Source organism: Somniosus microcephalus, chromosome 8, assembly GCF_052327205.1.
Source record: "Somniosus microcephalus isolate GS21.2 chromosome 8, FLI_Smic_1.0, whole genome shotgun sequence".
NCBI lineage: Eukaryota > Metazoa > Chordata > Chondrichthyes > Squaliformes > Somniosidae > Somniosus > Somniosus microcephalus.
Genome location: NC_140994.1, coordinates 124203159 through 124230293, shown reverse-complemented (window position 1 = coordinate 124230293; position 27135 = coordinate 124203159). Strand labels below are relative to the sequence as shown.

At 48.8% G+C, this 27135-nt stretch overlaps 1 protein-coding gene across 6 annotated transcripts in view; it reads right to left on the bottom strand.

The window, feature by feature from the left end:
• ebf1a (EBF transcription factor 1a) overlaps positions 1-27135 on the bottom strand; it is a 699375-nt gene that overhangs the window by 221489 nt on the left and 450751 nt on the right. For all 6 annotated transcript variants that reach the window (XM_085995098.1, XM_085995100.1, XM_085995094.1 and 3 more), the window contains exons 9-10: positions 17453-17583; positions 3280-3406 (exon numbers count right to left, since the gene is read on the bottom strand). In XM_085995098.1, the coding sequence (XP_085851224.1) occupies positions 3280-3406; positions 17453-17583 (258 nt within the window). The remainder of the gene's footprint in view (positions 1-3279; positions 3407-17452; positions 17584-27135) is intronic.

Genomic DNA, 27135 nt, shown 5'->3' with positions numbered 1-27135 from the left:
GAGCTTACATTTGGCCCGGGCATCGACTATGATTACCAAACCCATGCGACAGGAGTTAACGGTAGAATTATAGAATCTTACAGCACAAAAGGAGGTCATTCGGCCCGTCGTGCCTGTGCCAGCTCTTTGAAAGAGCTGTCCAATTCAGTGCAATTTGGTACTGCAATACTGTAAGAGCAACTTGAGAGATTGAGATTGGGGAAGGGAAGAGAGACAGTATACACAGTAACCTTCACCAGACCTACTCCAGCCCAGGCTATTGATAGCAGGAACAATTCCAGTTGGAAGTAGCATAGTACATGCATGTAAAGAAATAAAATACAGACTTCCCTTTGTAGACTGCCTGGTGTCGTATGAGGTATATACACAAGGAAGTTCACAGCTCCAATCTCTGGTCTCTGTTAAGTTACCTGATCTCAGTTAGGGAGATGGCTGGGACGCTAAACATGGCCCCAGTGCCCCTTGGGCTAGGGAGGTTCCCTATGTAAACTTGAGTTCATCCAAAACTCGGCTGCCCGTGTCCTAACTCGCACCAAGTCCCGTTCGCCCATCACCCCTGTGCTCGCTGACCTACATTGGCTCCTGGTTAAGCAACGCCTCGATTTCAAAATTCTCATCCTTGTTTTCAAATCCCTCCATGGCTCGCCCCTCCCTATCTCTGTAATCTCCTTCAGCCCCACAACTCCCCGAGATATCTGTGCTCCTCTAATTCTGCCCTCTTGAGCATCCCTGATTATAATCGCTCAACCATTGGTGGCTGTGCCTTCTGTTGCCTAGGCCCGAAGCTCTGGAATTCCCTGCCTAAACCTCTCCACCGCTCTACCTCTCCTTCCTCCTTTAAGACGCTCCTTAAAACCTACCTCTTTGACCAAGCTTTTGGTCATCTACCTTAATTTCTCCTTATATGGCTCGCTGTCAAATTTTTTGTCTTATAATACTCCTGTGAAGCACCTTGGGACATTTTACTACATTAAAGGTGTCATATAAATACAAGTTGTTGTTGTTGTTCCCCACTCCAGATTACTACTTAATGACCCCTGCTGGTTGAGGACAGGATTCGACTTGCCTGTGAAGTCTCTCCACTGTCGAATAACCTGCCGTGTATGAACTATCGAGGCTGACTCAGGATGTTTTGCTAGTTGAGGGAGCAGCTGGTGTGTCGCTGGTACCTGTGATACCAGATCCCAGCAGGAGTCATGGAGGTGAGGAATTGTTTCCCCTCTCTAGCCCAGGGAGACTGAGGGCAATTGTAGGGCCCTCATGCGATCAGCTAACTCTGCGCACACTGGGGATCGAACCTCGTACCTACCTGATCGATACGGCTCACATCGACATCACATGGCCCACTGAGCCAATGGGGAAATCTATGGGTTATTCATTAACAATTCAGGAAGGTTAATATCCTTTATGATCGGTGAACAATTACGTTCAATTGCATCCTTTCGAAAGAGAAAAATTATCCCTTAAGATCTGGCAAGTTCACCACTAAAAGATTCAATACGGTTTAAGTGCAGTTTCTACTACACAACACAAGGAGGATTGTCTTTATTCTATTTCTTCTACATCAGTAGCCTGTGCACTTTGTTTAGATCACATTTAAAGGTTTAGATATACATTCCTGCCCAGGATCACAAGTGGCAGGAGTGCGGATAACATTTGGCCAGAGCAACACTTGTGTCAGACTCCCAACCCCCACCTACACCCATCAGTATAAAGGAGAGCACCGCCAAGTCTCCAAAGATATTAAGGACCCATATTTCAAGCGTCTTGGGAGCACCAATCGGAGAGAGCACAAAAGGGAGGGTCTCCTGGTTTTCCAGCCAATAATATACAGGCAGAGGAGCCAAACTACTGCAGCCAAGGCTGCTCAGAGCACTGACAGGCAGTTAGCCTGCACCCCCTCTCCACTGCTCTGCTCCAAGTGCCAATTTGTCCTAATTGATCCGCAGAGGAATTGTCAAGCATCAACTGGAGCTTCACTCGCACTCAGCTTGAAAGATATAAGATCCTGAGGGGTCTTGACAAGGTGGATGTGGAGAGGATGTTTCCTTTTGTGGGAGAATCTAGAACTAGGGGTCACTGTTTAAAAATAAGGGGTCGCCCATTTAAGACAGAGATGAGGAAAAAAAATTCTCACAGAGGATGGTGAGTCTTTGGAACTCTTCCTCAGAGGGCAGTGGAAGCAGAGTCTTTGAATATTTTTAAGGCAGAGGTAGATAGATTCTTGATAAGCAAGGGGGTGAAAGGTTATGGGGGGTAGGCAGGAATGTGCAGTAATCAGATCAGCCATGATCTTATTGAATGGCGGAGCAGCTTGAGGGGCCGAGTGGCCTACTCCTGCTTCTAATTCGCATGTACGTTTGTTCGTATGTACATATGTTCGTATGTATGTATGTACATATGCTCGTATGACAGTGAGTGAGAAAAATGCTGCTCGTTCACTACTGACGTCAGACCGGGGCCAGCGTTCGGGTGGGCTCTGGTAGCACTTCTGTATTGTATGTACACAGCACCAGTTGCAGGCACCACGGAACGCGACACTGTGGGAACCAGAAATAGGATTATCTCTGTGCGGAATATGGAGTGAAGATGTGGGCTAAGCACTGTAAAGGCTGCATCCAGACATTGGCACCGCTTGCAGTGGTCACTGAAGAGGCATAGTGGAAGTAGGCTCCGTGGACAAAGCAGCCCACACTACATAAATGGAGCAAATTCCTCCCCCACCACCACCTCCTGATTCTGTCAACTCTATGAGTGCTGGGAGCCTGCCCTCTCCCACCCTCCCCCCCCCCCACTCCCAGAACCTACCCCCCAAGCAGACATGGCCCTGGATAGTCAGTCTTGGCAGGCCATTTTTGATCTTGGGGTGGGGGGCGGTCATTGCTGCCTTCACCCAATGTCCAAACATGCATGCGTTCCTGCAGCGGTCCCGGGGTAGTGATTCGGAAGGGGTGAGGGGCAGAATGCTAGCTGTCTCGAGGAAGCAAAGCCATGTGTCATTCTGGCTGAAATCGAGCACAGATCAATCGGGGATGAAACCAGGGACCTTGACAAGTCTGCAGCACTCAGTTCCACAGCACTTTCCAACCGAACCATTGGCAGAGCCATTGGCAGAACCATCACGACGGCGAGATATGAGCTGCAGCACCGGAAAGAACCACCAACCAACAAAGGTTACAAATGATCTCTGAAGCCACAAAGGAGCACAAAAAAAATGCCGACCTTTTCACAACACCAACAAGTTCCAAAAAAAGACCCCACGGCTACAGGCTTGCTTACCGGTGTAGATGAATCGGCCTGGAGTCCCTTTACAGAACTGTTTCGACTTGTAGGACAGTGTGACTTCCACCACACCGGGGATGTGCCGGGGAGGGGTCTGCACTCTAATTGCGTGTGGGGTGATTAGCTGCAATAAAGCACAGTAAAAATGCCATCAGACTATCAAGTGATGTTCTTCAGCAGCACTTCACTGCCAAGTTTCAGTAAACAGGGCTTTTTCAAACCTGCAATAAACGTGTCACTGCCCTAATACTCTGTTGATAGAATGCACATTAAAATGTACTGACAAGAGTATTAAAAGTGTTTTACAATGCAGTTGTAAAGCAATTAACTCTGTATTCTCCTGGCCTGATGTGGCTTGGCTGACTTCCTGCCCCGAACACAACGTGCAACAGGAGTGAGGTTCATAAAAGTGTTTTATTGTAACCAGTTACATTATTTTAGAATACATTCCTCAGATAATAAGGGGGAGGAGGTGGAAGGGGATTTCCTTTCTACATCGGAACTGGTATTCCCTTCACTTCACACATTTGTCTCTGACAGCAAATATTTGCTATTGAAAAGAAACCTGTAAAAGGCCCAGTGCCAGTGCCATTAGGTGCACTTGGGCTGGTGGAGATAACCCTTGGGCACTACCGACAGCTGGGTCAGGTACGTTTCCTTGGACCTGGGCCACGGGCAGGCTTGGCCTGCTTGTGTAGGCCGTTACTTGCTGCCTTCAAGGACCTTTCGTCAACCCTGGGGAAAGTCCCGCCAGATGGTCAAGGTCGCAAACCTCTGAGCAACCGTGCGTAAGCCAACCTTGCACGTGCCCAGTTGTTAACGTTCTTTCTGAATCTGTCCGTCACTTTAAATTGGACGTATTTGGTGGGGAGGAGACCAATAACATTTGAATGGTAGCGACTCCATTACCTGACTGGGTGACAATACGCACACTCGCTCATGTAGATACAGATTCAGGAGATTTCTCTTTTAAAATATTGGCTGAGAACTGGAAATTAAAAGTTAATATTAAACCGGTCAAGGGGGAGGAAGAATCATTGAACTTTATCCCTCCAGTACCCTAACTAACCGAGCCTAACATCCAGCTGCATTTTCAATGATCCCTCTGCTTTTGACTCTATTAATCTGTCTGGCAGATTATTCCAAACATCTAGCCCCAATTTCAACATAACCCACCCGGTGGGAATGAAATGGGAGGGCCGCATGTCCATTTTGCACCCTGCCCGATGTCTGTTGAGGTTAATGGAATGCAATTTCTTGGGGGTGCAAAACGTGTGTGCGACCCAAACCTGTTTGCGCTTGAAGAGGGTAAGGTTAAAATGGGCTTTAAAATCTGAGTAAAATAGTTTATCCTCAATATAGGTTTTAAAATTACTTTTCACAAATTTAAATTTATGTTCTCTGGCCCTGCTAGTTTAATAATATTAATATAATAACTAGGGCTAATACTATTCCAGGTTTAATATGTACCAATGACCATCAGATCTCCCATGACATTGTTCATATTGAGTCAGAGATTCGCTGCTTTATAACAGTAGCGTTGTTAATACCCAGTGGGGGAGTAGCAGCAAGACCACTGATTTACAAATTCCATCTGTATTAAATGGTGATCTGGGTCTTTTTACTGAATTGAATTCTAAAACTCTGCCCTTTATTCTGTGAAACCTGTAAATGAGTAGCCTTTATTTTCTAAATAAATTCTTTAACCTATGCATTTAATTCTTATCTTAAAGCTATGAATACACAGCAAAATGTTATGCAAAATATACCAGTTGGAGTTAGATGGTATATGGCATTGGCTTGGGCTAGATATCTTTACCCAAAGTGCTGACTCTATGAGCTGAAGGCAGGTCCTACAACTACACCAATTACACGCCTGTTGTAGCTTTAGTTGGTGTTCGAATCACACTCTTACAAACTTCAGAAAGTGCATTAAGCTGAGAAAAACTGACTTTTCTCATCCTAATTTGAAACCTTTAAAAAAAAAATCAGTTGAATTTTGAAATCAAACAGACAGCTTCTAATTACTACATGGATTTCTTTGATAGCTAGAAAATGTAAACATTCTAATTACTGAGACCAGTGAGGCAGTGCATGGAGACAGAGAGAGACAGAGACAGAGAAAGATATGCATATAAAGCACCTTTCCAACTAGTTTTAAAAATAAATGGTTTAAGGTATCAGCTAAAATAGCAGGGATATGCATTATAGGTGAACACATTATGCAGTTAATTATTTGTTTACTGGGATCCCGTGGTGTACTTTCAAGAACATGGAGTTGTAACAATTGGTCACAAGTTTATACCTGCTCTTTTCTGATTTAGTAAACATAGAAGATAGGAGCAGGAGTAGGCCATTCGGCCCCTCGAGCCTGCTCTGCCATTCAATGCGATCATGGCTGATCATCCAAATTCAGTACCCTGTCCCTGCCTTCTCCCCATACCCCTTGATCCCTTTAGCCTTAAGAAATATATCCAACTCCTTCTTGAATATATTTAATGTATTGGCCTCTACTACCTTCTGTGGTAGAGAATTCCACAGGTTCACCACTCTCTGGGTGAAGGAATTCCTCCTCATTTCTGTCCTAAATGGCCTACCCCTTATCCTTAGACTGTGACCCCTGGTTCTGGACTCCCCGACCATCGGGAACATCCTTCCTGCATTTAGTCTGTCCAGTCCTGTCAGAATTTTATAAGTTTCAATGAGATCCCCTCTCATTCTTCTAAACTCCAGCGAGTACAAGCCCAATCGACCCAATCTCTCCTCATACGTCATTCCTGCCATCCCAGGTATCAGCCTGGTGAATCTTCACTGAACTCCTTCCATGGCAAGAATGTCCTTCCTCAGATAAGGCGACCAAAACTGCACACAATACTCAAGATGTGGTCTCACCAAGACCCTGTACAACTGCAGCAAGACATCCTTGTTCCTGTACTCAAACCCTCTCGCTACGAAGGCCAACATACCATTTTTGCCTTCTTAACCGCCTGCTGCACCTGTGTGTTTACCTTCAGCGACTGGTGCACAAGGACACCCAGGTCTCGTTGCACTTCCCCTTCTCCCAATCTATTGCCATTCAGATAATAATCTGTCTTCCTGTTTTTGCCACCAAAGTGGATAACCTCACATTTATCCACGTTATATTCATAAACATTCACTAATAGTTGGAAATGCATAGAATTATGTTTATTCCAGCTAATTTTCTCCCTCTCCTGAAGGCATTGATGGTCGCTGAGACAATATCCCATAGACTCCCCTCTAGTCTCTCACCCGAGTGTCCATCCTTCATTTGGAGCCAGGCAGTGGGCCAGCGGTATCCTCGTTCGACACCCGCAGAGGTTACTGGATAGCGATCAGGAAAAGAAACCGTGAACGACCTTTCCCTTTGCAGGGCCTCTGAGGCCAACTGTGACAGCCAGAGTGCAGCAAAAGCTGAGATTCTCTATCTAAACACAACCAGGGATTGAACCAGCCTGTTCGCAACCGCGCCATCCTATTTGACCCTGAGTTGAGCTTCTGACTTTATCTCCTCTCCATCACTAAGAGCGCCTACTTCCAGCTCTGTAACATCGCCCGTCTCCGCCCCTGCCTCAGCCCATTTGCTGCTGAAACCCTCATCCATGCTTTTGTTACCTCCAGACTCAATTATTCCACTGCTCTCCAGACCGGCCTCTCAGCTTCCACTTTCCATAAGCTTGAGGTCATCCAAAATTCTGCTGCCTGTATCCTAACTCGCACCAATTCCCGTTTACCCATCACCCCTGTGCTCGCTGACCTACATTGGCTCCCGGTCCACCAACTCCTCGATTTTAAAATTCTCATCCTCCTGTTCAAACCCCTCACAGCTTCACCCTATCTCTGTAACCTCCTCCAGCCTACAACCCTCAGAGATCTCTGTACTCTTCCAACTCTGGCCTCTTGTGCATCCCTCACTTACTTTGCCCCACCATTGGTAGCCCTGCCATCAGCCATCTAGGCCCTAAGCTCTGGAATTCCCTCCCTAAACCTCTCCGCCTCTCTCTCTTCCTTTAAGATGCAACTTAAAACCTACCTCTTTGATCAAGCATTTAGTCGTCCATCCTAATATCTCCTTCTTTGGCTCGGTGTCAACTTCTGTTTGATAACGCTGCTGTGAAGCACCTTGGGACGTTTTATTACGTTAAAAGCGCTATCTAAATACAAGTTCTTGTTGTTGTACTTGGAACGTTCCTGGTCTGTAAGGCTCAATATCAAAGTGGGCAGTGCAAGTTAAGCCACTGGGGAATGCTTGTGAATTAAACAAGAAATATAGAATGTAGGAATTGTCATTTGTTGTTGTTGAAACAGTTGAGTTGGTGTCTCCTTGCTCAATAAAAAACATAAGGGGTAATTTCCCACCTATGGGCCAGTATCAAGGAACCTCAGCCACTGCCAGTGTGCATCAAAAATCAAGAGTTTCAGAAAATGACCCCCTCTACAGTGTATGTCCCTGACTCAGGTACTGAGGTCAGGTCAGGTGCTGAGCGCAGGCAGGCCAGGCTCGTCCCCACAGGAGGGATGGAAAACTGCGCAGAAAAAGACGGGTCATTTTAACTGACCCGTGTGGCGAGGAAACCGATGGGATCGGGTCAGACACCGGTTTTATAGCCCACCCGATTTTACTCTCCATCCTGTGTCAGGTTGGGCCAGACTAAAATGACCACAAAAGTGTTAGCTCAGGCTGCTGTAGGGTTGCCAACTCTCCAGGATTCTACCTGGAGTCTCCAGGAATTGAAGAACAGTCTCCAGGGCACTGCTGTGAGCAACGCCAGGGGAAAAATCATACGGGCATTAAAAAAAATTGTTTTTTTTCCTTTTCTTTCAACACTTCTGTTTATTGGTAATAAAAATATTGGAGATGGTGAGAAAAGGCTGTTTGACTGACAGTCGAGTGTCATCCAATCGTGCAATGAATAGTCTTTTCGCTTTCCAATTGGCCGTGGCAAGGCATTGGGCCAGGAGGGTGGACGGTTGGGCGGCCAATGGCGAGAGCGTGGGGCGGCTCATGTGATGAGATCTTCAGGAATATATTCAACCAGAGTTGGCAAACCTATACTGCCGTGAATTTGTAAAAGTGGCAGGAGTGAGAAAGCAAGCCCCTATCCACAACCTCGGTGCGGGAGATGGGAGGCGTGCACCGTAACGTCAAGTCAACATGTGCCGCGGATGTTCTGTTCTTTCAAAGCAGGGCATCCCTCTGCTTTTAAATAGATTACATGATGGAGGGTTTCGTGGACAGACACCAGTGTGTCAGCAAAAAGAAGTTTGTTTAATATATATATTCCTTCCTGTCCTAGGATGCCCACCACTTCCTCTTGTCTCTAGATTTCCTCTTCTTCCTTCAGCGGGCAGGGGAGGGGAGCGGAATGCGGCCTGTGAATTTCTCAGGGTTGACTGTCAGTACCGCACTGCGATTGCCCAATAGGAACTGTGCCCCTGTGAGGCCCGCTACTGGTCCTGCGAGCATTACCTTTCCCGCTGAGTTGGGATGTTTGGCTGACGGGCGCTGCGGCACTCACCCACATTCAACGTGGTAAGCGGCAAAAGGCACAAAGCGAGGGAAGGGCAATCTGTTCAGGAGATCGGCCTGAAAGAACCTCATTTCACGGAGTGTGCGTGAATGTCTGAACAGATAACGAGCAAACAGAACGAGCGGGCTAACTTTTACGGCCTTTCCTCTCACTTTCTACCCCCTTATTGTGAAGGAACTGACCCTTGCTGGGCCATGGTTCAATCGACACCAACAGCCTCCGGTGCCTGGCTCAACCACAACAGACTGGGCGATTCGGCCACAGAGGGCGTCACCACTCACTTCCATCCTGTCCCGACCTGAGTCAGCGCATGTATTCTAGATGTCGATAAAACGGCAGGAACTTTTCCCCTTCCTAGCCCATGGGCGTTGGGGCCTACTTGTAGGCCCCTCCTGCTGCTCCTGTTGTGATCGGCTGACTAGGCTCAAACTGGGGATCAAGCCTGAGACTTGCTGGTCTGCACAGCTCAAAGCTGCATCAGGGAGTGCCTTTAATCACCAGGCCATCAGAATAGCCACATCTCATTCTTTAAAAGGAAAGTATTCTGGTGCCAGGCAAGGGGGTTAGTGGGTACAGCACGGAAATCAAGACACCACTGTGTGGAACCCAGCGCTTTATCACTCAGACTACTAGTGTGCCAGCAATAATCGTGATACATTGTTATCAGCTGAAAGCAGGTCCTTTAAACTAAAAGCCATATGATTCATATTGGGCTGAACAGAAAAGAGCAATGGGTTACAGACACATTTTCAGTGGCCCTGAGGAGGGATGTGTCTAACAACGTTAAGTAAAATAAGATGAATATGCTCCACCAACAGCTTAGTCCGTAAGACACTCAGGAACAGAGCTATACAGAACAGGAAGACCCCAAGCTTTATCCCCACACTTGTACCCACCAGTGTCAGACCTGTAACCACCAGAGTCAGACCTGTACCCACCAGTGCCAGACCTGTACCCACCAGTGCCAGACTTGTACCCACCAGTGCCAGACCTGTACCCACCAGTGCCAGACCTGTACCCACCAGTGCCAGACCTGTACCCACCAGTGCCAGACCTGTACCCACCAGTGCCAGACCTGTACCCACCAGTGCCAGACCTGTACCCACCAGTGTCAGACCTGTACCCACCAGAGTCAGACCTGTACCCACCAGAGTCAGACCTGTACCCACCAGAGTCAGACCTGTACCCACCAGAGTCAGACCTGTACCCACCAGAGTCAGACCTGTACCCACCAGAGTCAGACCTGTACCCACCAGTGCCAGACCTGTACCCACCAGTGCCAGACCTGTACCCACCAGAGTCAGACCTGTACCCACCAGTGCCAGACCTGTACCCACCAGTGCCAGACCTGTACCCACCAGTCAGACCTGTACCCACCACAGTCAGACCTGTACCCACCAGAGTCAGACCTGTACCCACCAGTGTCAGATCTGTACCCACCAATGTCAGACCTGTACCCACCAGAGTCAGACCTGTACCCACCAGTGTCAGACCTGTACTCACCAGTGTCAGACCTGTACCCACCAGAGTCAGACCTGTACCCACCAGAGTCAGACCTGTACCCACCAGAGTCAGACATGTACCCACCAGAGTCAGACCTGTACCCACCAGTGTCAGACCTGTACCAACCAGTGCCAGACCTGTACCCACCAGAGTCAGACCTGTACCCACCAGAGTCAGACCTGTACCCACCAGAGTCAGACCTGTACCCACCAGAGTCAGACCTGTACCCACCAGTGTCAGACCTGTACCCACCAGACTTGTACTTCACTCACAGTTCAAAATGCTCCGTGAACCCACAACCTGAGCTTGGAAGGGCAGAGCCAGGAATTGGGAACACAGGAACATAGGAACAGGAGTAGGCCATTCAACCCCTCGAGTCTGTTCCGCCATTCAGTGAGATCATGGCTGATCTGTGACCTAACTCCATATTCCTGCCTTTGCCCCATATCCCTTAATACCTTCGGTTAACAGAAACCTATCAATCTCTGATTTAAAATTAACAATTGATCTAGCATCAATTGCAGTTTGTGGAAGAGAGTTCTAAACTTCTACCACCCTTTGCGTGTAGATTTGTATCGCTGGGCATTTTTCACAGTACATGTGGACAAGGCATCAAATGTTGTACTCCCACCATGACACTTGACTGAAATCCCAGTGACAACACTGCAAAAATGTTTTCCACAAGGGGAGAAATGTGAGAATTCAAACTGATAATAAGAACCTTTCCAGAATTTAATTTGCAAATCCACTTGAGATACTCTGTCACAGTTGCTGAGGAGTCCCTTCAGGGTGCTACAATCAGCATGTGTGTAACACTTAATTTAACAGCCCGATCAGTATCAGGGGACCCCGTGATCGATATCAGCCAGACTAAGACACTCCTTATCAGTCTTTATACAGCTTGCGCTGCCAGATAAACAAGCCCTTATCAGGTACAAATTTAAGCATAATTAAATTTAAATTGAAAACTTGCCTGCTGTTCAACCTTTCCAATCCCCACTCTAGCCAAGTTTAACCCTGCAGGGTCTCTGTTTATTCTCCCCCCTCCCCCTTCCTGAAGCTGCTCCTCACTCCTGCTGGGGTACAGTTCAACAAGGGCCAGCAGCCCTTTGGTGTCTCGCTCAAGTGCCCAGTCCTTCATGTGCCAGTCCGGACAGTGAGCATTGGCAGCCTCTATTCAATCGTGAAGAGTATCACAGCAAACCCTGTCCTTACCCCGCATCCAGTAACACTGGGGTCACTCGATGGCATTTACAAGTAGGGGCCTTGGCTGGATTTTTTTCCCCTCCCTAACCCAGGGCTGCTGAGGCCAATTGTGTGGAACCTATCCCATTCTGGCTGAGGAAAGCAAACCCAACAGAGACCAGGAATCAAAGTTGGGACCGTTCTAATCTGTATGGTTTGGTACCACATCAAGCACTGCAGTTACACAACAGGCCACTGGGGGAGCTAGTGGGACATTTCTGTGCAAGTCCTGCACTTGCCAAGCAGTTGACTCTCCCTTCCCAGAGACTCCAGGGGCTGGGCAGTACAGCGTATTACCGCCCCCCTTTATATCACTTGGAACTGATGATGCCATCTCCTAACATTAGCAGCAGCAGTGTTAATGTCTCCAGAGGGTCAGGGAGGCACCTAAAGATAGCAATCTCTGCTTGGACATATTCCTGGAGGTTCCATCAGATGACCTCTCACCTCCAATTGCCCCACTCCCCACATTCCTGCCATTGGTTGCCTGACATGCCCAGCCTCACGGGGCAACACCTTCCCACGCCAATCAGAATGTAAGCTGACTCTTTTTACCCGACTGGATGATTCTTGATTGTCAATCAACCCCGTTTCCAATATCTTTATAACTAATAGACAAAAGTGTTCCAAGAAAATGAAAAAAACCCACAAATTTTATCATGCCCGTATAATTTTTCTCCCAGGTTTGCTCGCAGCAGTGTCCTGGAGATTAATCTTGAATTCCTGGAGACTTGAGGGCAATCCTGGAGGGTTGGCAACCCTAACATGGACTCTTGCACACACACACACAGACATACACCACACACAGACATACACCACACATACACATAAACAGACATACACCGCACACACCCAAACACAGGAACACTCACACATACACACATAAACCACACACATACACAGACATAAACCACACACAAACATGCACAGGGACACACACATACAAACAGAAACCACACACATACACACAGACATACACCACACACACACACACACACACACACACGGACACTCACACATACATACATAAACCACACACACACACACACGGACACTCACACATACATACATAAACCACACACACACACACACACACACACACATAAACCACACACATACACACACAGGGACACTCACACATACACACAGAAACCACACACACATACAGACATACACTGCACACAAACACACACAGGGACATACACACATAAACCACACACATACACACAGACATACACCACACACATACACAGACCTACACCACACACACAGGGACACATGCACACACACAGAAACCACGCACATACACACACAGCCGCATGTGTGAGCACCCACACACGGAAACACACGAACATACGAAATTGAGGGCCAGGAATAGACCAGATGGTCCATCAAGCCTGCCCCACACTCATGACGGAAGGAGCATCATGACTAAACACTTCTTGCCTCCCCCGCAGCCATGTAATCTCCTGGAAGTGTTCGCACACAGTGCTGTATCTGTCTTATTTAGTGTAGCCATGGCGAAGAGCTCGGCATGGTTTTCATCACAAGTGAAGCTGTGATGAGTTTCGATGCAATTTACAGCACCATGCTGAGCACTTCGGAATAGGACAAGGTTTGCCAAACACATTTTTCATGAAGGCGTTGCTCTTTTAAGAGTCGTAAGGGAATGATGTCTCAGGGTAATCTTGCATTGCTTATTCTGCCGTCCTGGAATGAATCCTGTGTTCACGGTGACCCAGCAAGAAACTGGCTGCATAAATCTGCCAGAATTACGCAGGACTTCATGGTTGGCTGCTCAGTCTACCCTTGCAGGCAGCAATTTCCCTGTCACTGGCCTTTATAGACATCGCCCAGTCATCGGGGAAGGTCCTGACAGGTAAAAATGAATAAAAAATGGAAATCACGCTCACCACTTTCAAACAACCACGCATGATTTTGCCTCGTCAGTGACCTTGGGGAACCTGTCCTGAAATGATAAAAGGGGCAAATTGCGCAGGATGACGGCCTGCAGCTCACTACAGAAACACGCCAAGGAAGAGTTCTGTAATATTAACTTAATTATTAGTTGCCACACCTCGAGAAGTGAGGGAGCCCGAGAGCCATCTAGAAAGCAGTTTTATATTGACTGTAAAATGATTCAATTTTTCTGTTGCATTAAGTGTGCGTAAAAATGTGCTTTAAATGATAATAGTTTACCGACTGAACAATGCTTACCAACAGAGACAATTAGGGGAATGTGTAAAGAAGCAGCACTTCTGCCCAATCTAATGAAAAACAAGCTCTACTTTGCATAAATCTTGTTTCTGAGTCGAAGCCAATAAAGGATTGAGAGCATTTCGAGGCTTGAGTCCCATGGTGTTATACTCTGAAACCCTTCCAGGATCCACGGGGTTAAAGAGGTCATCTTTAATATCAATAATACAAAATCACATCTAACCCCTTGCTACTTATGCAGGGGATATTGAGCCATTCAAGTTTCCCTTTTGTTACCATATGGCGCTGGGTGGGCCCCAGGCTTAAGAACAAGAGGTGAATTTCGCCAGTCTGAGGTTTACAGGAACGGCCAGAGGGTGTCATTCAAATGGAAATTGCTGCCATATGTCTGCCTCCTTTGGCCTAGGGGGTGGCCAACAAGATTGAGAGAGAGACAAACAGAAATACAGGGAGAGCAAAAGAAAGAGAGGACAGAAACAGAGAGAGAGCAAGAGACAGGGATAGGGAGAGAAATAGAGCGAGAGCAAAAGAGAGAGATAGGCATAGGAACAGAAATAGAGAATGATTGAAAGAAAATAGATAAAGAAAAGGAAAGATAGAAATGCTGAGAGAGAAAAAGAGTAATACATAAGAAATAGAACGATAAAGGGACAGAGAGAAATAGAGAGAAGGGAACTTAGAGTGGATAATGGTGGACAGCTGGGATAGTTGCCCTTGCCTTGAACTGGTCCCAAATGCTGGGGTTTGGGTCATTTAAGTAATAGGGGCATATGCCTGTGCCAGTACTGGCATTAATGGGGTGCTAGCCCCGCAGGTCCGGAGGGATTTGTTGCTTTCTCAGAGAGTTACAAGTCAATTTGACCGAAGTTGTGAAATTGACAGGAGTGTCCATTGAGGTGCGCCCTCGCTGATCTGTAGAAATGCAATTGGCAACCGATTTCTCCGGGATCAATTGCCGCTTGAATACTGCATTGTGGGGCCCACACATGACACTATATGGCAAGTACACTGGCTCCATGGAGGCCTGCGTACCGCTGGCCATACGGGTAAAACTGCCGGGAATTCTGGGGCATTACCAATAAACGGCCATAAAGGTTAAAGTCCACACACAAACGCCATGCGAATATAAATATTGAGATCACATGCCCAACGATGATGTCTATTACTCATTTTCTATTTACTACTCAGACATACTATTAGCCACTTCTGGATTTCCAATCAGCCACACGTGGCTAGTAGCTAATATATTAGTCAGCACAGGGTTAAATAACTTAATTTGGATTCGAAAACCAATACTAAGGCTGGGACATGCTTCCACAGGTGCTGTCAAATCTCTTAAACTTCTCCTAAGTTAATGTTCTTCCTACAAGTATCTAAGACAGTAAACGTCAACTGGGGATGGGCATTGCACCACAGCCTGTGCTGTCTACTCAGACGCACTCGACAGCAGGGATCACAAGATAGTGATCACGGGCGGGGACTGTGGCTGGCTTTACCTTTCCTAGCCAGTGGTGCAGACGCCAATTACAGCACCCCTACCTCCATCTAGGCCCAGGTCAGCTAACTCAGGGGATGAACCTGGGACCCGCCTGATCCACCTGGCTCAGCACCACATCATAAGAACAAAAGACATAGGAGCAGGAGTAGGTCATTTGGCCCCTCGAGCCTGCTCCTTCAATAAGATCATGGCTGATCTGATCTTGGCCTCAACTCCACTTCCCTGTCCGCTCCCCATAACCCATCACTCCCTTATTGTTCAAAAATCTGTCTATCGCCACCTTAAATATATTCAATGACCCAGCCTCCACAGGTCTCTGGCAAAGAGAATTCCAAAGATTCATGACCCTCTGAGAGAAGAAATTCCTCCTCATTTCCGTTTTAAATGGGTGCCCCCTTATTCTGAAATTATGCCCCCTAGTTCTAGATTCCCCCACGAGGGGAAACATCCTCTCTGCATCTACCCTGTCAAGTCCCTTCAGAATTTTATATGTTTCAATAAGATCCCCTCTCATTCTTTGAAACTCCAATGAGTATAGGCCCAACCTACTCAACCTTTCTTCATAAGACAACACCTTCACCTCCGGAATCAACCTCGTGAACCTTCTCTGAACTGCCTCCAATGTAAGTATCACATGATGCCCCTGGGGGAGCCTTGAATTGGAAGCTGAGTAACTCAACTGAAACCGGTTGATGGGCCTGGCTGGCACTAGTGACTTCCCGCAACCAGGTTGGATATTATGGCTGAGTCTCATTTACTATTTATGCACCCATTCTAGAGATTCAGAGTCACAAATTACACCATCCCTCACAAGACATCAAAACAATTGCTAACACCTGTGCTATCTGGGGTTCTTCATATGACGGAGAGTCGTTCTGCAACATGTGCCTTGTTTGCCTAAGTCTGCTGTTAATGTGACAGTGAGCATTATAAAGTTAAATCCAACTAAAGCTCCAAGTGTTTCTTGTTAGTGCTATCCTAGTAATTGTTTCTGGATGTAACGCCAGCATTTACATTTTTAGTTAAGCTCTCCCGAAGACTCACTTTGAAACTGCACTGCCTAATGTCTATACTAAGTTAGTTGATCTGAGCTGGCACCGCAGTAAGGATGCTTATGTTGACCTCAGTGCCTCTGGGCTCGGATGGGTGGGTGAGAAAAGGGGGGCGGTGGAGGGATATAAATCAGCCAGGGTTCTTGCTCCCAATTGCTATCCAGTGATCCCTGTGGATGTCAGATGAAGACAGGGTCAGGTTTAGCCATGATGCCCACTACAGTCAAATAGCCTTCTGACACTGGAGCCTATGCTTACACATGAAGAACAGCCATTCCGGTGAAGGCCATGAGGCCGGCACACCCGTGGAACCATATTCTGGCAGTCAACGACTTCAGGAGAAGAGGAGAAATTTGATGGGGGGGGGGGAGGTGGCGGAATAAAGGAGGTAAATACTGCTATAGTTAAGCACTCACACAAACATGCCAAGTGCAATCCTTCCCCCTCCAAAAATATTATATGGGGTAGGAGCAGGGGTGTGGAGCTAATTGGATAGCTCTTTCAGAGAGACAGCACAGGCACGATGGGCTGAATGGACTCCTTCTGTGCTGTATCATGCTATGATGTAAAAATAATCCATTGAATACTTATGGAAATAATGTAATGGACGGGCTCTGGTGCACCCCTCAATATGTATAACCTGTTATAAATCTCATCATCATCAAGAAACTACTCATGAAATAATGCTGGACGGCCAGCTGGTGGCGCCGTCCAAGGAGTATAAATACTCGGGCGTCGGCCCCAGCATGGCAGGGACATTTTGTAAGACAAGGAACTAGTGAAGTACAACTAGACCTCCATGTTGTGAAACAAGTTGATTAAAGCCTTGCTTTATGCTCAAACCAAGTGTGTAGTGAGTTTATTTCGTCATAACCCTTTCAACATTAGTGGCTCAGTGTCCAGTCTGCTTTCATCCCACGTCTTTTCCCTTCCTATGCCACAATCCATGCTGAATTTTCTGCTACATTTCAGAAAACAATTGATAAGAGACAGGGTTAACGAAAAACAGAGCGCAAGAACAAGTGAGAGAGAGAGCTGAAAGCAGGTCAGACTCAGAAACCAATGATTATTGTTAAATTGCCAGTATGTGCATTTCCTTCACGTACCTCACTCCAGACCAGCATGGTGCCGAATATGACTTGTAATCCATCAAAGAAATTATCTCCGATGATGATGACAGTGGCTCCTCCGGTAGTCCAGCCCTCGCTGGGACTGATGGCTTTGATGCAAGGGGTGGCTGTTGAGGAACAAAAAAAAAGGGAAATCAAATCAAGTGTAAAAAAAAAGTCAGGGAGCTTTTCACCAATTCCTAAGTCAACGTTCATGAGAAAGAAAAGTACAGCACTCTGATGATGTGAGAAATCCTAGCAAGGTTTAGTTATGAAGCTTTGGTGACTCTCTGTATCTGAGGTAATGGGTTTAAATGCTTAACTCTTGTCTAAAAAAAAGTAATGAATTAAGATTAATTCCACGTTCAGTGGAATTTCCATCGGAATGCCAAGATGAACTGATGCCCTCCACAGCAAACGTAATAAATAATAAATATTGTATTACTGTGAATATGTAATTGCAACCCTGAGGACGTGGTCGTTATCAGGCTCAAAACCAATTTGGAGTATGATTCAGAGGAGCTCTCGTTCTTAAATGGGCTACAACATCCAGGGGGCTGGAACCAAACACAGGGAAGAGGGCAGAAAGGAAAGCTGTAAATACCCGAGAGAGTGAGATCAAGAAGAGCTGGCGAGGAGCGGTGTTTGTGTAAGGTGAGCTATCCGCATCTGCACTGAGCAAGGTGATCTCAGCGGTGTCAGTATCGGGGGGCATTACCCTGGACTGAGGAGGGGGGAGAGGGATAGTCAGCCAGTACTCCCTCCCCTGATCGCTATGGGATGACCCTTACTGGAGAGAAGTGCGCGTGTGGACATTGGCCCACTGTGGCTTTGGATTTGGCTCTGACGCTCTCTCACGGTTGAGTTGCCTGCTAGGCGAGGAAGGGGAGGATGGATAGCGCCTGTGGAACCATTACGCTGCCATTGCTGCCGTCCTCAGGATTGAAGGGGAGAAGAATCTATAGGACAGCACCTAAATGAGGTGCAGAAAAGTTTACAAAGTAAATATGAGAATTTCAGAATAGAAAGGCGGTGTGAAGCCAGTTTTCTGTTGGCAATTATATTCCATCCAGGTCCATGAGAGCAATGTGCCCGCTCTGCTCTCTCGCTCTTCCACTTAGATTGCCGAGCCCCGGTGCCCACTTAGATTGCCGAGCCTCGGTCTGTCGGCATGCTAGGCTCTGCCTTTATATGGTTCCAATGTGTGGGACCGGCTCTCTGCATTTACCAGCTCCCTTTTCCCGCTGGTGGCGGGGTGGTGGCGGGGGAGGGAGGAGCGTTGGGGGTGGGGGGGGGAGGGAGGAGCGTTGGGGGTGGGGGGGGGAGGGAGGAGCGTTGGGGGTGGGGGGGGGAGGGAGGAGCGTTGGGGGTGGGGGGGGAGGGAGGAGCGTTGGGGGTGGGGGGGAAGGGAGGAGCGTTGGGGGTGGGGGGGAAGGGAGGAGCGTTGGGGGTGGGGGGAAGGGAGGAGCGTTGGGGGTGGGGGGAAAGGGAGGAGCGTTGGGGGTGGGGGGAAAGGGAGGAGCGTTGGGGGTGGGGGGAAAGGGAGGAGCGTTGGGGGTGGGGGGGAAAGGAGGAGCGTTGGGGGTGGGGGGGAGGGAGGAGCGTTGGGGGGAGGGAGGAGCGTTGGGGGTGGGGGGGAGGGAGGAGCGTTGGGGGTGGGGGGGAGGGAGGAGTGTTGGGGGGAGGGAGGAGTGTGGGGGGGAGGGAGGAGTGTTGGGGGTGGGGGGGAAGGGAGGAGTGTTGGGGGTGGGGGAAGGGAGGAGTGTTGGGGGTGGGGGGAGGGAGGAGTGGGGGTGGGGGGGATGGAGGAGTGGGAGTGGGGGTGGGGGGGAGGGAGGGGTGGGGGTGGGGGGGAGGGAGGGGTGGGGGTGGGGGGGAGGGAGGAGGGGTGGGGGTGGGGTGGGAGGGAGGAGGGGTGGGGGGGGAGGGAGGAGGGGTGGGGGTGGGGGGGAGGGAGGAGGGGTGGGGGTGGGGGGTGGGGGGGGAGGGAGGAGTGTTGGGGGGAGGGAGGAGTGTTGGGGGGGGGGAGGGAGGAGTGTTGGGGGGAGGGACGATTGTTGGGGGGGGAGGGAGGATTGTTGGGGGGGGGAGGGAGGATTGTTGGGGGGGGGAGGGACGATTGTTGGGGGGGGAGGGAGGATTGTTGGGGGGGAGGGAGGATTGTTGGGGGGGAGGGAGGGAGGATTGTTGGGGGGGAGGGAGGGAGGATTGTTGGGGGGGTGCAGGAGGGAGGGGTGTTGGGGGGGAGCAGGAGGGAGGGGTGTTGGGGGGGAGCAGGAGGGAGGGGTGTTGGGGGGGGAGCAGGATGGAGGGGTGTTGGGGGGGGGAGCAGGAGGTAGGGGTGTTGGGGTGGGAGCAGGAGGGAGGGGTGTGGGGGTGGGAGCAGGAGGGAGGGGTGTGGGGGGGAGCAGGAGGGAGGGGTGTGGGGGGGGCAGCAGGAGGGAGGAGTGTTGGGGGGAGCAGGAGGGAGGGGTGTGGGGGGGAGCAGGAGGGAGGGGTGTGGGGGGGAGCAGGAGGGAGGGGTGTGGGGGGGAGCAGGAGGGAGGGGTGAGCAGGAGGGAGGGGTGAGCAGGAGGGAGGGGTGTTGGGGGGGAGGAGCAGGAGGGAGGGGTGTTGGGGGGGGAAGCAGGAGGGAGGAGTGTTGGGGGGGAGCAGGAGGGAGGAGTGTTGGGGGGGAGCAGGAGGGAGGGGTGTTGGGGGGGGAGCAGGAGGGAGGGGTGTTGGGGGGGGAGCAGGAGGGAGGGGTGTTGGGGGGGGAGCAGGAGGGAGGGGTGTTGGGGGGGGAGCAGGAGGGGGGGTGTTGGGGGGGAGCAGGAGGGTGGGGTGTTGGGGGGGGGAGCAGGAGGGAGGGGTGTTGGGGGGGGAGCAGGAGGGAGGGGTGTTGGGGGGGAGCAGGAGGGGGGGTGTTGGGGGGGAGCAGGAGGGGGGGTGTTGGGGGGGAGCAGGAGGGAGGGGTGTTGGGCGGGGGGAGCAGGAGGGAGGGGTGGGGGGGGAAGCAGGAGGGAGGGGTGTTGGGGGGGGAAGCAGGAGGGAGGGGTGTTGGGGGGGGAGCAGGAGGGAGGGGTGTTGGGCGGGGGGAGCAGGAGGGAGGGGTGTTGGGGAGGTGGGGGGGAGCAGGAGGGACTTTAACCTTACCCACCCGGTGGAAAACGGACACAATCAGATCGGCCGCCCGTTTTACACGCCAGCCTGATTTTGTCTTCCAGAGACTTCAATGAACAGTAAATTCGGGCAGCGTGCCAAGCCAGCAGTCAGTTTCCCACCAGGCGGATCAGGTTAACATTAACCCCCACCCTGCACCCCTTCCCCATTTATAATGGATCTTCCTGCCCACCGGCTGCAGTGAATCTGCCAAGTTCACTTTGGCGTGAGGCTCGACCATCGGGAACAAGCGGCTCGAAGACGAGTCCCGCGCATGACAACATCAGTGCGTGGGGCGTTCCGCTGTTGTTTATGTCACTGTGCCGTGCCTTTGTAACCACACTGGAAACGTTTTGGCAAACACCTTTTCATGTAGGCAGTGCCCCTTTAACTGGTAAACGGAGTTTAGTGCAGACTCTGTCAGGTGCTTTAACCTTATGAACAAATGGCCGCCATTAAACAGGCATGAGATCGTCCCTTCCGCTGGCCTTAACAAATAAGAAATACTTGTGTTTCTATGGCACTTTTCATGGCCTCAGGATGTCCCAAACGCATCACAGCCATTGAAGTACTTTTTGAAGTGGAGTCACTGTTGTAATGTAGGAAACACGGCAGCCAATTTGCGCACAACAAGGTCCCACAAAACAGCAATGTGATAATGACCATATGATCTGTTTTAGTGATGTTGATTGAGGGATAAATATTGACCAGGGCACAGGAGAGAACTCCCCTGTTCTTCTTTGAAATAGTGCCATGGGCTCTTTTATATACACCTGAGAGGGCAGACGGGGTTTGACGTCTCACCCAAAAGACAGGAGTGTCAGCCTGGATTATGTGCTCAAGTCTCTGGAGTGGGACTTGAACCCACAACTTTCATAACTCAGAGGCGAGAGAGTGCTACCCACTGAGCCACGGCTGACCTGGAAAGTTTAGTGTACTCACCGGCTATGCATCAGCACTGAGTGCAATACGAGAGTATAGTGGTTAGCACTGTTGCCTCACAGCGCCAGGGACCCGGGTTCAAATCCGGCCTCGGGTGACTGTCTGTGTGGAGTTTGCACATTCTCCCCGTGTTTGCGTGGGTTTTCTCCGGGTGCTCCGGTTTCCTCCCACAGTCCAAAGATGTGCGGGTTAGGTTGATTGGCTATGATAAATTGACCCTTAGTGTTCGGGGGATTAAATACGTGGGGTTACGGGGATAGGGTGGGATATGTGTCGGGGCAGGCTCGATGGGCCGAAATGGCCTCTATCTGCACTGTGGGGATTCTGTGTGTGTGTCTGTGTGTGTGTGTGTAACTTTACGAGCTGCGAAGTAATGTTTTCATGCTGTGTGCAGCAAGGTGGATTGTGACAAAGGGCTAGATCTCACTGGCTGATGCTGGATATCTATTTAATACAGTTTCCCGGAAGCAGATTTCAACTCTGTTGCTGCCAATCGCTAAAGAAATCATTGATCTACTGCTAATCTCGGTCAAACACCCAATAACCACAACTGAGTTTAAAGGGGCACCTCCACCATGTAAAACTAAATTAAAATCATGCTCGGGGAATCGTTTTGCCCCCTTATTAGCCCCGCCCCACTCATTGTAGCATCTAATTGGTTTTTAAATGATGCCAGGGATTTTTTGCCTCCACTACTCTATCTGGATGTCTAATCCATGCTGATCTAAGCTGAGTCATTAAATACTCTTTCCAGTTAATTGAATTTAAATATATAACTTTAAGTAATTCAATGCAGTAGAATGGTAATTAAAGGAGCACCTTTGCGTAAAATTAGTTTGCAAACCGTTTTTTCAAAGTGGGAGAAACACCAGGAGAGCCATCGGAATCGGCACAATTATGCATTTTAATGCAGTTTACACCATTGCATTACATGATTGTGAACAAATAAACCAGAAAAAAAATTGGGCCAAACACTTTTTGCATGAAGAGAGCGGCCCTTTAAATGAATGTCGCAAAGTGAATACTGAAATGGATTTGAGGCTAGAATGAGGAGAAGGGGAAGAGGCAGAATGGTCTATAACTAAAATCTAAATGGGAACACTGCGCCATTTCAGAGGCTGGGCACACACGAGGTACTCGAGAAGCCTAAGGGTTAAACCACAGACTGTCAGTCAGATAATCTTTCCTATTGGAAAGATGGCCTCAACAATACATGGCTCCATAAAATCCTGCGCTCTCAGAGGTATTACATGGCATAAAATGCTAATTCAGGTTATTATAGACAGGCTTTTATTAAATATAACTATGCCCCAGTTGTTTAAAAGCTTTGCAAATTTGATTGTTTTATGAGTGCGGTGTAAATGTCATCTCAAGCTTTGAAGCACTAGGCAGACAATCAGAACTCTTGCAAGACTGATCTGAGTCGATCAAAGGCCAGGCGCTGAGGGAATTGCTGGGAAAACATGGAGGAGCGATAAAAATCTAACAGATTAATTGGTTTAAATTTCATTTCGGGATGTTGAACTTTGGCTCGAGATCCTAATGCCGTTTCTGTAAGTCAGGGTCTAATTACTAGAATTCCAATTTTCCTGCACACAAAATGGAGAGGGTGGCGGGGGTGGGGGGAGGCACAAGGGAAGGGCTGAGCCGCCACAGCCCAGAGCATACATTTTACATCCAATATCATCTGTCAACATGATGTCACTGGGGATCTTTTTAACCCCACGTTGTCTCCAGAGTGTTCTGCATTTGCATCGGCTATTAGCTGGGAGTGACTGCATTAGCGGAGTGAGCTGGCGACCAATGGGGCTCAGACAGGCCTGGCAAGGCACTGTCAACATCTGGGTGAAGGCATAGCAATCAATTTAGTGGCTTCACTCTTAAATGTCTCTTCGAATCAGTACAGCGAGTCTACTTTCCTCAGGAGTCTGTAAGAATTGGGACTTTTTAAAAAACTTCATAAGGCTTTCCTTTTTTTGTTGCCAACTTGCCCTCCACCTCTCCAGATGGCACTGGCTCACCTTGGGAAGTGGTTTTTGCACTTATCACCCAGACCCCAGTGCCTCACCTGAGTGACAACTCCTCGTGGGAGAGCCTAGACAGTGAATGTCAGCAGACTAGTCCATCAATGGGCAAGGGGAGCGGGGATTGTACCCAAAAGCCAAGTCTTCATAAAGAGCGTCAAGGTCTTGGAGCAGGTGCAGGGGAGATTTACTAGAATGGCACCAGGGATGAGGGGTTTCAGTTATGTGGGGAGACTGGAGAAGCTGGGATTGTTCTCCTTAGAGCAGAGAAGGTTAAGGGGAGATTTAATAGAGGTGTTGAAAATTATGAGGGGTTTTGATAGAGTGGATAGGGAGAAACTGTTTCCACTGGCAGGAGGGCACAGAATTAAAATAATTGGCAAGAAATCAAGCGGAAGACGAGGAGAATTTTTTTTACACTGCGAGTTATTATGATCTGCCTGAAAGGGCGGTGGAAGCAGATTCAATAATAACTTTCAAATGAGAATTGGATAAATACTTGAAAAGGAAAAAATTGCAGGGCTATGGGGAAAGAGCAGGGGAGTGGGTCTAATTGGATGGCTCTTTCAGAGAGCCGTCACAGGCACGATGGGCTAAATGGCCTCCTTCAGTGCTGTATGATTCTATGATTCATGGGCAAGGGAGGGGCATCACAGCCCAGCTCGAGCCTATCCTCATCCAAATGGAAACTCTTCATGGGACAGCCTGGACAGTGAATGTCAGCAGGTTATTCCATCGATGGGATGGGTGGTGGAGGGAGGCATCACAGCGGAGCTTGCTCCTGTCTTCACCGGACATTCACACGTGTGCACTTTCCATCAGCTATAGGCGATCAGTGGACAGGGATGAGGGCTGGGAATCGTGACTTGATTTTCCTTTGTTTCACGAAAACCCCAACAGAAATAACAAATTTGAGGCATCGGATACAATCAGTGGGATGTGAGGACAATCTCATCTTTAGATGTAAACACAAATCGTGACCACTTGCAGCCCTGATTTTGTACCTGATATCTGCACTTTGAGAAACTGTGGCCTGACAATTTTATTCTAAATGAATGGCAACCTCAAATACAATCAGAATGTGCTGGAAAGGCATAGCAGGTCAGTCAGCATCTGCAAGAGACTGGTTAGCGTCTCGGGTGGCTCTCTTGGTCAGACTCTTCGGGGTAGATTTTCAGTGTGCCGTAAGGCGGGCTTTTAGGCATGCGGGGGGCTAGAATCCCGACACCATCCCGCCCAAAACCCGCCTCCATGTAAGTTTCAAAGGAGGCGGGTACCCGCCCTGCACTGGGACCCGCCGACCCGAGGCAGGAAGGGATTAGTGCCAATTAACTGCCTGTTAACAGGTAGTTAACAGGCAGTTTTTAGCCTAATCCCTATTTTGAAGGTTGTCGTGTGGGATTCCCGGCGGCTCCAAACCACGCCAAGTTAGAGGAGTCGGGCCGTCGGGTTGAAGGACTTGGAGGGGTCGAGATGTCGGTGTTCAGGTGAGTGCAAAGATAAGTGTGTTTGGTGTGTCTAAAGTGTGTAAAGAAGTTTAAATTACCTGTACTTACCTTTTAAGCCTTCCTTTCTCTAGGTTTCGGGAGTCCATCATTCAGCCGGCACAGAAAGCAGAATGGCCGCGATCTGTCAAAAGTGACAGCCTGCAGCTTTCAGTGCCAGTGAGATTTCTAACTGAGTCTGCATAGAAGGACTCAGGTTAGAAGTCAGGCTGTCAGTGTTTGACAGCTTCAAACAGCTGTGAAACACTGATATTTCATCTGTCAACACGTCAAGTGAAAATCGCGTGGATTGGCCGCATCTCAATGGAGGCGGGACTACAACCCGAAAGTTGTAGTCCCACCTCCTTCCCGACGGCTGAATGAAAATCCAGCCCTTCATCTCTCTTGACTCCACTGCTGCGTAATTCCAGTACTTTCAGCTTTTAACTTCAGAGCTCCAGCATTGGTAGTATTTTATCTCTGGCAGGGCCCTCGTACCTCAGGGAAAGTGGCTGCAGATTCTGAACCAAAGTGAGACTTTCAGATTGAAGGCTGTGGCAATCCCAGTAAATGTTTTGCTGAAACATTAGAAGCTGTCGCAGAAGGAAGCGTGAGAGAGAGAAAAAAAATCCTCGAGACACTGTACACTTTTTCATAAGTTTGCTGAAAGGGCCTATTTAAATACGTGCTCTCCCGCCCAGTCACCCACACAGAAATGTTGAAATGTATTCAATAATTTAAAAAAATGCATTGACTAAAATAAAAACCCGATTTAGTGTTGGTCCCGGGCGAGAGAGGTGGTTTGGCTCAGAATATTGCCTTTAAGGAGATCGGGTGGTGCAGTGGGTTAGACGGGGGGACCTTCTATCTTTAGGATTGAGGTTCGAATCCTGCCCTGACCGATGGACTGAAAGTTAGCTCTGTCTGCTGGCTGGGAAGGTCCTACGTGAAATAAAAACAGAGCTGGTGAAGTTTTGACGAAGGTCATCGACCTGAAACGTTAACTCTGTTTCTCTCTCCACAGATACTGCCTGACCTGCTGAGTATTTCCAGCATCCGCAGTATTTTGCTTTTGTATTAAGGTCCTACGTGAAATGAGTGTAGGCTGTCTCGACCCAGTTCCTAGTGGACAAAGGCTTATGGCACAGAACGACACCTAATTTGGCACTCCAAAAGATGGTTGATGTGGGGAACGGGGGAAATGCTCTTCTGAGATTGAAGGACATTTTTGGGCCGGAGTAGAAAGAGCTGAACTCTGCATCTAACTGACTGGGAGTGCTTGATGCTGACAATGGAAAGCACCCTATGAGGAAATCTTCCAGGGTGAAAGAGGCCATCTTTGTAGAAAATTGGAAGAGTTTGGTATGGCCTCACAGCAGTGGTTTACATTAATTTATCTATAATTGAGAACCTGGATTTTCCGATGCCCAGCTCGGGAGAGCACTGAGACTCACCCCCTCTCCCCTCTCCGAACTGCTAGCCCAGCGAACTCAGCATAGACTGGGAAGCAAACCTGTAAACTCTGTGTAGTAGACCAGGCTGGTTAACCTGGCCTTTACAGTACATGAGTAATTCGACACATGACATGTAGTAAGTGTAGCATGCTTGGTAAGAACTGGCGACTTTGGACCTATGATTCCCCAAACTCTCCATCAGCTGGAGATTGATTGCTATGAATAGTCATTATCACTGTATTATGCGACTACCTGGATGGTAGAAGGCTAACTAGATGGACCTTCCTCTCTGTTTTTGTCTAGCAATCCCATGTTTCCACCCATTAGGCGCCGTAAACGATTCTATTATAAGACTAGCGTAAGATGGAAGTGCCCTGCTATTATAGGACCACTGTCTTATCATAGGGCTAACTGGAGCTTCCTCGTGATTTGCAATCTAGAAAGAAAGGACAAGCAGCACAGTCAGTGCTCAGGATTTACCTTTCTCAAAGAGGGATTCAAAGCCGGTTATGAGGCTTGATAAAACCTCGCGCAGCAGCTAAATTTAGACAAGATCAGCTGCAAATCTCCACTGCTTCCCCCTTTTATGTTATGTGTCTTTGCCATGGGTCAAGTCTGCAGGGTCACTGCTCAGC